The sequence below is a fragment of the Coregonus clupeaformis genome, chromosome 28, assembly GCF_020615455.1.
Source record: "Coregonus clupeaformis isolate EN_2021a chromosome 28, ASM2061545v1, whole genome shotgun sequence".
NCBI lineage: Eukaryota > Metazoa > Chordata > Actinopteri > Salmoniformes > Salmonidae > Coregonus > Coregonus clupeaformis.
In genome coordinates this window covers 24,778,429-24,792,646 of record NC_059219.1, presented here as the reverse complement: position 1 = coordinate 24,792,646, position 14,218 = coordinate 24,778,429, and the positions used below count along the sequence as shown (strand labels likewise).

The 14,218-nt window shown below is 44.9% G+C and overlaps 1 protein-coding gene across 1 annotated transcript in view; it reads left to right on the top strand.

Annotated features, from left to right (window-relative positions):
* The window catches only part of LOC121543416 (staphylococcal nuclease domain-containing protein 1-like), a 277,997-nt gene that overhangs the window by 42,375 nt on the left and 221,404 nt on the right, over nt 1-14,218 (top strand). Inside the window, exon 12 of the mRNA XM_041853265.2 lies at nt 12,658-12,764. Coding sequence (XP_041709199.2) covers nt 12,658-12,764 — 107 coding nt within the window. The remainder of the gene's footprint in view (nt 1-12,657; nt 12,765-14,218) is intronic.

Below are 14,218 nucleotides of genomic sequence, written 5' to 3'. Positions count from 1 at the left end.
TCTATATTCTCCCTCGAAGCTAGTGTAGAGTGAAGCGACAATAATGATGGCGGCGTGGTATTTGTGATTTGCGAAGACTGAATTAAGTCAGAAGTTCTTACTGTCAAAGTGCAAAAACACAGTTAAATGAACCCCCCCTAACATGGTTTAACGGAGTGAGAGGAGATAATTATTGCAGTTCTGTGTGTGGTATGGGTGTAACGGTACATGTATTCGTACCGAACCGTCCAATTTGTAAGTCGCTCTGGATAAGAGCATCTGCTAAATAATGTAAATGTACGGGGACCTCGGTTCGGTCCGCACTGTGAACCCAAAGTACATTTTTTTAAAACGGTTTTTAAAAACACTATGCCTCTTGAGTAAATCTGAGTTTAAAAAAAATTAAATTCTGTCCATTCCGTTAAACAACTATAGCCTATGCACTCATTGTAATCAAAATTTGAATCTTAATTTCCGCATTTCAAACTGTCCTTTTGTGAGGCGCAGCCGGGAACTAGTTCTGTAGGAAGGCGAGTGGTGTGGTGGATAAACCAGGAGGATGCTCCATCATCGGTTAATCTCCAGTTTGGGAATATTTTGGCTTCCAGTAGAATACAACGGCGATGGACAGAGAGTATGTCGCCACTGCTCAACGAGAATAGCCTATGAGCTGCCAACACCTCAAACATGAAACATGTTGACACATTTACGCCGACGTCACCCCAGTATTCCTACCACCGGAGCAAAAAAACAACACTTCATCGTCTCCCCTCTGCATTCAAGCAGCCCTTCGCAGCTGATTCTGACCGGGCAAAAGTAATTACAAGAGTGATAGGTATGTTTAAAACCGTGGATATGTGCTCATTCTCGGTGGTTGAGAAGAATTTCGGGTTTCAGCACCTCGTGAAAGTGCTCCCGACACATTACGAACTTCACCCTCAAGCAGTGGGGAGAACAGGTATTTGATACACTGCCGATTTTTCAGGTTTTCCTACTTATAAAGCATGTAGAGGTCTGTAATTTTTATTATAGGTACACTTCAACTGTGAGAGATGGAATCTAAAACAAAAATCCAGAAAATCACATTGTATGATTTTTAAGTAATTAATTTGCATTTTATTGCATGACATAAGTATTTGATACATCAGAAAAGCAGAACTTAATATTTGGTACAGAAACCTTTGTTTGCAATTACAGAGATCATACGTTTCCTGTAGGTCTTGACCAGGTTTGCACACACTGCAGCAGGGATTTTGGCCCACTCCTCCATACAGACCTTCTCCAGATCCTTCAGGTTTCGGGGCTGTCGCTGGGCAATACGGACTTTCAGCTCCCTCCAAAGATTTTCTATTGGGTTCAGGTCTGGAGACTGGCTAGGCCACTCCAGGACCTTGAGATGCTTCTTACGGAGCCACTCCTTAGTTGCCCTGTCTGTCTGTTTCGGGTTGTTGTCATGCTGGAAGATCCAGCCACGACCCATCTTCAATGCTCTTACTGAGGGAAGGAGGTTGTTGGCCAAGATCTCGCGATACATGGCCCCATCCATCCTCCCCTCAATACGGTGCAGTCGTCCTGTCCCCTTTGCAGAAAAGCATCCCCAAAGAATGATGTTTCCACCTCCATGCTTCACGGTTGGGATGGTGTTCTTGGGGTTGTACTCATCCTTCTTCTTCCTCCAAACACGGCGAGTGGAGTTTAGACCAAAAAGCTCTATTTTTGTCTCATCAGACCACATGACCATCTCCCATTCCTCCTCTGGATCATCCAGATGGTCATTGGCAAACTTCAGACGGGCCTGGACATGCGCTGGCTTGAGCAGGGGGGACCTTGCGTGCGCTGCAGGATTTTAATCCATGACGGCGTAGTGTGTTACTAATGGTTTTCTTTGAGACTGTGGTCCCAGCTCTCTTCAGGTCATTGACCAGGTCCTGCCGTGTAGTTCTGGGCTGATCCCTCACCTTCCTCATGATCATTGATGCCCCATGAGGTGAGATCTTGCATGGAGCCCCAGACCGAGGGTGATTGACCGTCATCTTGAACTTCTTCCATTTTCTAATAAGTTGTTGCCTTCTCACCAAGCTGCTTGCCTATTGTCCTGTAGCCCATCCCAGCCTTGTGCAGGTCTACAATTTTATCCCTGATGTCTTTACACAGCTCTCTGGTCTTGGCCATTGTGGAGAGGTTGGAGTCTGTTTGATTGAGTGGGTGGACAGGTGTCTTTTATACAGGTATCGAGTTCAAACAGGTGCAGTTAATACAGGTTATGAGTGGAGAACAGGAGGGCTTCTTAAAGAAAAATTAACAGGTCGGTGAGAGACGGAGTTCTTACTGGTTGGTAGGTGATCAAATACTTATGTCATGCAATAAAATGCAAATTAATTACTTAAAAATCATACAATGTGATTTTCTGGATTTTTGTTTTAGATTCCGTCTCTCACAGTTGAAGTGTACCTATGATAAAATTACAGACGTCTACATGCTTTGTAAGTAGGAAAACCTGCAAAATCGGCAGTGTATCAAATACTTGTTCTCCCCACTGTATAAGCAAGCTGAAGCCGAAGTTCTTCTGTGTTGTGCTTACTACAGATGGATGGACCTCCAGAGCTACAGAGCTACTTAACAGTGACATCACATTAACGCCGGAGTGGGAAATTACACGCCCCCTTTATAGGAGTCACACAAGTGTGCATATTTTTCTTTGTAAGAAAACACTATAGCATAGGCATATACAATGTCTGAGCCATGTTCACATATTGATTTCACACGCATATTGCACTTTATTCTAGTGTTGTTGATGAGTAATCGTGTGTTTTTCATTCATTTATATTGCTGATGGTGCTCTCATGGAGCATTATGACTCATGGTCATATATGGAGTCAGGAACACCCACACTTCTGTATTAAATAAACAAAAATGAACTACAGTAACTGTTGGCATATCATTTACCCGCTGTACAGAAACCGAACCGTGACCCCAAAACTGCAATACGTACCGAACCGTGGGTTTGGAGAAGCGTTCCACCCCTAGTGTGTGTGTTGTCTCGTCATACAACACGGGGCATAACAGTCAGCCCATATCTAGCCATGTAATGAGGGTGTCAAAAGAGAGTTTAACCTGTGTTGGGGATGTTATGAAAATGGCATGTTCATCATGTTTGGCCCCATTTAAAATACTGTGTGTGTGTGATTTTACGAAGCCAGGGTTTATCGCGTGATTAAACGACAGCACACGCGCCGCTGTTAAGTGTTTATGCGCATGCATAATGACGCGCAAGCGAGTTTGATACGCCGTAGGAATAAAATCACACACACACTTCTAGACATCTTTTTCTTCTGCATTCAGGCCCTCCAATGTGTCTGTTTCCTCCACTAAACGTCCAGCGCATTGACAGTCCAGAAGCAGCATTCTAGTGGTGCTGTGGTTTACGGAGAGAAGTTGTACTCCTGGGTGTGTTAGAAAAGAACTCAAACGTTCCTGTGCCTGGAGCGAGAGCTTGATTGGGGGGTCTGTGTGTGTGTGTGTGTGAGGGAGGGAGAGAGAGAGTTTGTGGGTGTATGTGCTTCTGTGTGTGTTTTAAATGAGCGTGTGAGTGCGTGTGTGTATGTGTGTGAGGGGTATTTTGCAGGTTTTCCACTCCAGTGCCTCGTTTTATAAGGCATGGAAGGTAGAGATGTAGTCAGCCAAGTTGATCCACCCGTGGCAGTATGATTTGTTTCTGCTTTAAACACACCATTAATCACCCCGGCCTTGTTGTTGTTTAGATTAGGGCGAGATTAAAACGTAAATGCACAGCGGCATCAGAATTAGTAGACATATTTACAGTTATCAATGCATCTGACTCTAAAATCCTCACATCAACTAGGTCTATATCTCAAATGGAATATGTAATCTGCATGAGACACCAACCAGACATGGATTCAAACACTATTTGAAATCTTTCAAATACTTTCAGCGATTGCTTTAGCCTTGCATGGAGTGCAATTTTGGCGGTGGGCTGGAACTTTTGCCATTATTCTATTGGTTCCATTGTAACAGGCATGCTCAATCAACCCCAGCTAATGTACACTGAGTGTACAAAACATTAGGTTCACCTGCTCTTGATGTAGACTGACCAGGTGAAAGCCATGGTCCCTTATTGATGTCACTTGTTAAATCCACTTCAATCAGTGTAGATGAAGGCGATGAGACAGGTTAAAGAAGGATTTTTAAGCCTTGAGAGAATTGAGACATGGATTGTGTATGTGTGCCATTCAGAGGGTGAATGGGCAAGACAAAATATTTAAGTGCCTTTGAACGGGGTATGGTAGTAGGTGCCAGGCGCACCGGTTTGTGTCAAGAACTGCAACGCTGCAGTGTTTTTCACACGCAACAGTTTCCCATGTGTATCAAGAGTGCTCCACCACCCAAAGGACATCCAGCCGACTTGACACAACTGTGGGAAGCATTGGAGTCAACATGGGCCAGCATCCCTGTGGAACGCTTTCGAAACATTGTAGAGTCCATGCCCCGATGAATTGAGGCTGTTCTGATGGCAAAAGGGGTTCACAATTCAATATTAGGAAGGCGTTCCTAATGTTTTGTGCACTGTGTTTGTCAAATGTTTTCAAATGGTATTTGAACCCAACATTGTCTGTTATTTATCCTCTTGTTCTTCTATGCCCCTCCACCACTCCATTCAGTCAATATAAAAGATAGAAGTACAGTGGGGGAAAAAAGTATTTAGTCAGCCACCAATTGTGCAAGTTCTCCCACTTAAAAAGATGAGAGAGGCCTGTAATTTTCATCATAGGTACACGTCAACTATGACAGACAAAATGAGAAAAAATAATCCAGAAAATCACATTGTAGGATTTTTAATGAATTTATTTGCATATTATGGTGGAAAATAAGTATTTGGTCAATAACAAAAGTTTCTCAATACTTTGTTATATACCCTTTGTTGGCAATGACACTAGGTCAAAGCGTTTTCTGTAAGTCACAAGGTTTTCACACACTGTTGCTGGTATTTTTGGCCCATTCCTCCATGCAGATCTCCTCTAGAGCAGTGATGTTTTGGGGGCTGTCGCTGGGCAACACAGACTTTCAACTCCCTCCAAAGATTTTCTATGGGGTTGAGATCTGGAGACTGGCTAGGCCACTCCAGGACCTTGAAATGCTTCTTACGAAGCCACTCCTTCGTTGCCCGGGCGGTGTGTTTGGGATCATTGTCATGCTGAAAGACCCAGCCACGTTTCATCTTCAATGCCCTTGCTGATGGAAGGAGGTTTCACTCAAAATCTCACGATACATGGCCCCATTCATTCTTTCCTTTACACGGATCAGTCGTCCTGGTCCCTTTGCAGAAAAACCGCCCCAAAGCATGATGTTTCCACCCCCATGCTTCACAGTAGGTATGGTGTTATTTGGATGCAACTCAGCATTCTTTGTCCTCCAAACACGACGAGTTGAGTTTTTACCAAAAAGTTATATTTTGGTTTCATCTGACCATATGACATTCTCCCAATCCTCTTCTGGATCATCCAAATGCACTCTAGCAAACTTCATACGGGCCTGGACATGTACTGGCTTAAGAAGGGGGACACGTCTGGCACTGCAGGATTTGAGTCCCTGGCGGCGTAGTGTGTTTGTTACTTTGGTCCCAGCTCTCTGCAGGTCATTCACTAGGTCCCCCCGTGTGGTTCTGGGATTTTTGCTCACCGTTCTTGTGATCATTTTGACTTACACGGGGGTGAGATCTTGGGAGATTATCAGTGGTCTTGTATGTCTTCCATTTCCTAATAATTGCTCCCACAGTTGATTTCTTCAAACCAAGCTGCTTACCTAGTGCAGATTCAGTCTTCCCAGCCTGGTGCAGGTCTACAATTTTGTTTCTGGTGTCCTTTGACAGCTCTTTGGTCTTGGCCATAGTGGAGTTTGGAGTGTGACTGTTTGAGGTTGTGGACAGGTGTCTTTTATACTGATAACAAGTTCAAACAGGTGCCATTAATACAGGTAACGAGTGGAGGACAGAGGAGCCTCTTAAAGAAGAAGTTACAGGTCTGTGAGAGCCAGAAATCTTGCTTGTTTGTAGGTGACCAAATACTTATTTTCCACCATAATTTGCAAATAAATTCATAAAAAATCCTACAATGTGATTTTCTGGATTTTTTGTTCTCAATTTGTCTGTCATAGTTGACGTGTACCTATGATGAAAATTACAGGCCTCATCTTTTTAAGTGGGAGAACTTGCACAATTGGTAGCTGACTAAATACTTTTTTTCCCCCACTGTATGGCACTGTGTTCATCCATTGCAGTATATTCCTTTAGAAGGCTAGGTCCTCCACCATTTGTACCTATTCTCTTTGAAGTGAATAAGTGCAGAGCTTCAGTTCACTGTTCGCTGTAGCCCAATCCATACAGCCTGAGAGACCAAAACATTCCCCCATTCTTTTTATTTGATTTTTATATTCACAATTTATGGTTACAAAAGGAAAACAGTACAATATCAAGTCAGAACTAAAAGATTTTGCAACACATACAAACAGAGTGTTTTCTATTGGTTTATTGAGCCACCCCAGCTCAAACAGGCAACACATATTAAGTATTTGAAACCCTGATCACTAGTTCCCTCCCATTCTTTAATAGCCTGTGTTGTTGCTAGGACACGGCTCGGCTGAGAATATACGTTTTTTTTTCTGCCGATTCCCAGATAAATGTTGATACCCAAACTATTATTACCTTGAAGGTAGGTACACTGCCCTCGGCCGCCATGGCAACCAGAGTTAGAAGGCATGACAAGGAAGGATCAGAGATGATTAGCCGCAAGTGTTGTTGTATTGATTTAAGGGTACAGTGGTGTGAGACCAGTCATTGGGCGATTGTACCAATACGTACATGGAACGAAAAGGGCTAAAATGCTGATTTTTGACTGCATATAGGCCTATTTTGCTTCTGTTTTGATCCCGTTTTGAATGCAGAAAAGGGAAATGTCAGTGAACCCAGTTCACTCAGTCAGTGTCGAAGCTAAACCACCGAACGAGCAGATTTGACAGTCCTACAAAAGCTTTTGTGTCCTGCTATACAGACACCATCATTTTACCTCATCAGCAAACACAAGGAAGGACAGAAGATATTTGACAGGACAGTAGGCGGCAGGTAGCCTAGCGGTTAAGAGCATTGGGCCAGTAACCGAAAGATCGCTGGTTCGAATCCCCGAGCCGACTTGAGCAAGGCACTTAACCCTAATTTTAAGTTGCTCTGGATAAGAGCGTCTGCTAAATGACTAACATGTAAATGTAGTACTAAAGCCTTTGTGCCAGGGTACACAGTGTAGCTTCATTTGAGAACCTGCAGTGGCTTCTTTTAGCGCTCTCAGCTCTGCTCCGCTTGACACCACAGACACCATCGCTTTACTTCATAAGCGAGGTAATTGGGACTTGACATGGTGGTACTCTGCAGTATTTTCAGACACGTCTGGTGCTCTGGAGGGCACGGTACGCCCGAAAGCCCCAGCTCCGAGCCGCCCGCGCTCTGCCCTCGCCTCACACAGCACGGCCGACTATATTAGTTTAACAAGGTATCTTCGCTCCCTTGAAATCCGGTGGGATTGCGTGCAAGGAGTGCTGCCATCCCCAAATTGGGTTCACCCTCCGGGCATCCTGCATCAGATGTGCCCCTCTTCAGTCCCGAGTGGTCCTAAAGAGTGTTTTACATGATGGGTCAAATGTTGTATCATTATAGTCCACCAATGGATTGAACCCACTTTTCCCCACAGAACCCTATTGTCATCAACCTAAGCATAAAGGGTGTTCAACACTGAAATACAATAAGCTCAACCAATCAATCAAAGTGTCCGTTTAGTAAGTTGGAACGCATCCAGAGGAAGCCTCAAAGTGCTCCGCTTTAAGAGATGTATGAAATAAGTATTATGTCTACATCTCTATCAAGATGGCGGAGATTCTTTTGATCTTTATGAAGCGTGTCCAATATTCATATTCAAAGGGTTTATTTTATCAGAGATTGTGTCCGTATCAAATGGCTGTCAGAGCAGCAGTGAAGAGCTGTTAATGTGTGATGGAGATAGTTGGTTATTCTTTGACTTGCACAAGTAGTGGAGGAAAATACCAATCTACCCTCCTGTTGTTAATGTTTCTGTGCTACAATAAAACTTATTTCAATACATTTTAGTAACCAAGTTTCAGGGATAAGTCATATAAATATTATTTTTCTACATATAAGAATGTCAATTTCAAGAGAATTTAACCAGACTGCATCTCAATTCAAACATTCTCTTGACGCTTGAGAAGAAAATTTATGAATCCCACTTATCATTTTTTTTATTCAATAGTGTCAGTGTTATTTGACCTTTAACACCCCCACACACGCCGGTGAAAGGAAATCTAGAGCGTTGATGGATACAGTCAGTCAGTGTACAATCTCAGGCCATAGACTTCAGGTTCTTATTCACAAGATCTGATCTAGGATCAGATCCATATTATATAATCCATGTCATTTGATTGGTAATGAATTTAAAAATACCTATATCAGCGCTCCTACTATGAGCCTCTGTGAATACGGGCTCTGAAGTGCTGTACACAGGCCTCAGGTGGTTAGACTGGACCGGAGTCCATTTCAGGTCGTTTCTCTTCCTTTCCGCCCTCTCCGCACTGACAGAGACGCCAGCAAGCCTTAGACGTTTACTCTTGTCGGGTAATTAAGGTAAATCTGCAGAGAAGTGCTTTCCTCCCGCTCTATTTCCGTCTCTTTCTCTCTCCGTCTCTCCCGCTCTCTCTCACACTCCCTCTCTACTCTTCCCCCTATTGAAATAGCTGTTTCGCTCGGTGACATAATCCAAAGCTAGATTTGGCTAACTTTATAAGTAGTGAGGCTCCTCTTTTCAATGCGGCGGGTCTCAGCCTCAGCAGAAAAAGTCCAATGAAAATGTTGCATTAATCCACTTATCAGGGGAGAGCACATTCGGATAATCCCGGCCCGCTCAAAGTGTCTCCTGTTATGCTGCGGATGCAAGAGTTGTTTTATATAACGTGTGTGGGAATGGAAAGTGAGAGACGGCATGGCGTTTGATGTCTTGTGTTGCCAGTTTGACTATAGTGGGAGCAGTCGGGATGTGTGTATTTGTCTGTGTGTGTGTGTGTATAGCGGTATGCACACGTGTGTGTGTTTTTTTGTTGTCTGTATACCTGCCTGGTCATTTGACAGGAGTCACTAGGTCCCCAGGTCCAGATCCCAGATGGGACGTTGTGTGGAGTTTGCAGTTCACTCCACTAGCAAAGGTTTCTTCTTGTCCTTCAGCATCATCATGCTCCACTTCTCTAAATGATAGCCAGCTGCTTTTACTGTTGTGTTAACAACACCGGGGCATCTGAGCACATCAACACTGCGATGAAGTCATGTCTCTCTCTCCCTCTCCACCTGGGGCTTTAAGACGGTGGAATTACAGCTGCGTGTTTGAGCAGAGCCGAGGCTCAGTTTTTTTATCCATAAAATATATATTACAGACTTTCCCCGCTGCATCTAGCCCCAGCCTATTGAACTCAACCACTCACACTGTGGTTGGTGTGGGGAGCTCTGCAGCAAAACAGCCCTGTGTCTGACCAAGCATGCTTTTTTCTTATTGTACACCTATACTCTGATATCTACCTTCACTTGGATATCCACACACACACACACACACACACACACACACACACACACACACACAGTTAAGCGAATCTCAGAGCCCCTGGTCCCAGTCGGAACAAACACATTTCCTCTCCTCCTCCTTATCAGATATCCCCCTCCAGTCCTCTCCTCTAGGGGTATCTTCTAAATGACTTCCTCTATCTTGAGATCTGCACACTGGTCTGTGGAGAATCTGCTGGATCCTCTAATCTACCATCGCTTTGTCAAACCTTTTAATCTATCATCACTTTACTTAATGGGGTCAGACTCTCTCCCTCTCTGTCATGCACTGCTTGAGAATCTGTTCTATTCCTTTTTTCAGTCTTCTGCTTTTGTCCTCTTTATTTCCTCTACTCTTTCTCTACCTCTTTCTCTCCTTCACCTCCTCTCCTCTCTTTCTCTCCTCCTTCTCCTGCTTCTCATCCCCCTCTCTCTCTTCCTCCTCCTCTCATCTAAAGTCATTACCCCTGCCCAATGATGCAGAGCCATTATAGAACATGTGTAGATTCGGGGAGGAGACACGACACAAAGCACAGATGAACCAAAACCATAATTTATGGGGGGAATAAATGGCTTTATTTGTTGAGGCTCAGCACAAACAAGCTTACAGCCGTGTTCCGCTATAGGAAAATGAGGAGCCTCGGCGGGAAGTCTGCGCTAAATGAAATTTCCATTATGCCGATCAGATTGGGTTGTTATGCTTATTTTCTGTTGTGAAGTGTGTGTGTTTGCTGGAGGTAATATGACTAAGAGCATCTTATAGCAATGTTATTGACCGTAATATGTTGGGTAGTCCAGGCAGTTTTCTATATTAAGTGGAAATTGAGCCTTTCCTTGTGTTTTGGCTTGTAATAGGTTAACTTTCCACTCATTCTGTTAGGTCTACTTTAAAATGAAAATGGATGCAATGGCCTCCGAAGACTTATAATAGCAGTCACACACAATAACATTTAGGCTAATTAGTAAATGCTTCAGCCATTTTGAAGTTAGAAAAATCATAATAAAAATATGTTTTCTTGTCACATACACCGGATAGGTGCAGTGAAATGTGTTGTTTTACAGGGTCAGCCATAGTAGTACGGCGCCCCTGGAGCAAATTAGGATCAAGTGCCTTGCTCAAGGGTACATCGACAGATTTTTCACCTTGTCTGCTCAGGTATTCGAACCAGCAACCTTTTGGTTACTGGCCAAATGTTCTAACCGCTAGGCTAACCTAACGCCCTACATCTATCATCTACAGCAATGATGAATCCTAAGATTTTGCCCTATTGTTGTACAAAACGCTACATCGCCCAACATAGTCCTCAATTGTAGTACAACACCTTTTAGGCCCCTTTACGGTTACACTATAGCCCCAAACCCACTCCTAGCTAGGCCATTCTAGCTTCTTCCTTCACCACTCTGTCACACAACCCCCATCTTACCACCCACCCTCGCCAGATGCCACATTAGCAGAGAGCATGCTGGGACATCCATTTGCTAGAATCCTGACTACCCTCCATCACTGTGTCCTTGTCCAGCGAGGCCCTCAGATGAATGACAACGCCCCCCTCGTTTCCTCTCCCCTCTTTGTTTCCTCAACATGTGGGACGGTTGGGACCTTCTCTCTCTCTAACGTTCTCTCTCTCTAACGTTCTCTCTCTCTCTCTCTCTAACGTTCTCTCTCTCTCTCTCTAACGTTCTCTCTCTCTCTCTCTAACGATCTCTCTCTCTAACGTTCTCTCTCTCTCTCTCTCTCTCTCTCTCTCTCTCTCTCTCTCTGTATCTCTCTCTCTCTCTCTCTCTCTGTATCTCTCTCTCTCTCTCTCTCTCTCTCTCTCGCTCTCTCTCTCTCTAACGTTCTCTCTCGCTCTCGTTCTCTCTATCAGAATAGCTATTTGTTTGCTGAACTGTATGATGGAGAAAACATGTGCAGGCCAGTAGATTCCCGGATTGTAGATTCCCTGTTGCTCCCATCCTGGGCTTGGGGAATGTCATTGCCTGTCCCCTGTCCCCACCTATCCTCTTTATCCCTGCTTCCCTGCCTCTCTGTTTGCTCTGTCGGCCAGGAAGGGAGGAATGGGGGAAATGGTTGTTCCCTATTTAAACGTTGTTGTTTTCCTCCAGCCGCTGGGGAAGAAGGCATGTACTGTGTGCTGCTGAGCCTGTCCATGTCTGATAGTGATCAGCCACCTCTTGATTGTGTGGGTGCATGTGTGTGTTTGTGAGCGTAGAGTTATAAACAGCCCCAGTGCTCCTCTGGGGAGATCTACAGTCCAGCCTGACATGATTCACACTGACTGGGGGTGACCTTGGAAACTAGCCCATACACACTCAAGCACACACACACACACACACACACACACACACACACACACACACACACACACACACACACACACACACGTACACACACGTACACACACAAAGTTCTGGCTATTGTATTTTCATGACCAGTATTTCTAATTATTTAAAATGCTTTGACTAGTTGATGATAGTTTGTTTTTGTTACATGTTTGTTCTCACAATTCTATATGTATTGCAAGTCGATGGACAAGAGCGAGCCATGAGAACAAGTTTTGATCAGTCATGGAAATGTGCTGAAAACAAATTGGCTCCCTATTTAAAAAGAAGATGGAGCTATGAAGGAAAAATACTAGCGTTTTGGTGCTGGTACAGCCAACTAGCGCAAAAATAATATTGCGATATTGTCGAAACGATACGGTATATCGTCAAAAAGAATATCCTGATATATAACTTTCTAGTTTTTTATTCATCGCTAATGTTAATCATGAATGATAGGCCGACATAACACTAAAATAAATTACGTTGACACACATTGACTCCATATCTCCCCATGTGTGCAGTCATACATTGTCTTCAACCCTATATAATCCGATATGACGTTGAGAGTGAGTCCTGAGGTCCCTAATCCACTAAAGACCCAATGGCTCTTCAAATCAGGCTTCAGAGTATTTTGACCTCATTCACCGGGAGAGTTGTTGTCTGACATCATTTCCTGTGACATGCCGTTTCAGGTGAACGTCACGGTGGACTACATCAGAGCTGCCACCAGCGCCTCAGAGACCAGCACCGTCCCCGCCTTTGCAGAACGCACCTGTGCCACCGTCACCATCGGCGGCATGTGAGTACACCTACCTCGAAACAGACTTTTCCCCCTGCACTGTCGACCTCTGCTAACCCCTAACACGTCTGTGTCACCCCGTCTGTCACCTCTGTCATCTTGCTTGTAGGCAGGACGAGTAGACCAGACGAGTGTTTGTCAATCCTGGCTCTGGAAACACCTATAGCAGTAGTAGCACGGCAGAGTCAGCTCAAACTTGCTGTATTTCACGGTGCACCATATTTCTCTCCACGTGGCGAGCCAGACCCCTCTACCCGTTTAGCACAAGGCGAGGGAGAGAGGCTCAGCAGGGGGGGGGCTAGCGCGAGATAGATAGCGCTAATAGGCTACGTCCTAGATACCACTACCATTGAGCTTGTTAGTATTGGAGTGGGGAGTGGTGGAGAGGGTTGTGGAAAAGGCCTGTTTGATTTCCCAAGGAAACGTCAACCTCATTTCCTGATACTTTATAAATGCATACAGCCAGGCAGGCTAGGTCATCAGTAAATAAGAGTTTGTTCTTTAAACTGACTTGCCTTTATAAATGAAGGTAGAATAAATACAATCCTTGTTTCAATCCTTGGAACAAGCACTAATCTGACAACCTGGATGAGTCAAAGCGAAAGATCCACCATGTTGTTTTCACCCATCCCAGTCGTGAGATCTATGAAAAGAAAACTATGCTTTTTAAACCTTTTTTAAAAGTGTCTAATTTGAAGGCAATTTGCAACACTTGCTGATCTGCCTCCACAGTAACATTCAGAAGATGCGAAAGTCATTAAAGCCACTGTCATGATGTGATGCTCAATTTGTCTCAATTTATAAAAGGCAGAGAAATGAAACAAAGCAACGATGGGGAAATGACTTGTAGTGTTTTTTTCTCTTTTTTGTTTTTGACACTCCATCTCAATTGGAGGCAGTTTACTAGCCTCCTACTGTTATTATTCCTTCTGCCTGCCTGTCTCTCTCTGCCTGCCTGTCTCTCTGCCTGCCTGTCTCTCTGCCTGCCTGCCTGTCTCTCTCTGCCTGCCTGTCTCTCTCTGCCTGCCTGTCTCTCTCTGCCTGCCTGCCTCTCTGCCTGCCTGCCTGCCTGTCTCTCTGCCTGCCTGCCTGCCTGTCTCTCTGCCTGCCTGCCTGCCTGCCTCTCTGCCTGCCTCTCTGCCTGCCTGCCTGTCTCTCTGCCTGCCTGCCTGTCTCTCTCTGCCTGCCTGCCTGTCTCTCTCTGCCTGCCTGCCTGTCTCTCTCTGCCTGCCTGCCTGTCTCTGCCTGCCTGCCTGTCTCTCTCTGCCTGCCTGCCTGTCTCTCTGCCTGCCTGCCTGTCTCTCTCTGCCTGCCTGCCTGCATGTCTCTCTCTATCTACCTGCCTGTCTGCCTGCATGCCTCTCTCTCTGCCTGCCTGCCTGCCCCTCTCTCTGCCTGCCTGCCTGCCTCTCTCTCTGCCTGCCTGCCTGCCTCTCTCTCTGCCTGCCTGCCTG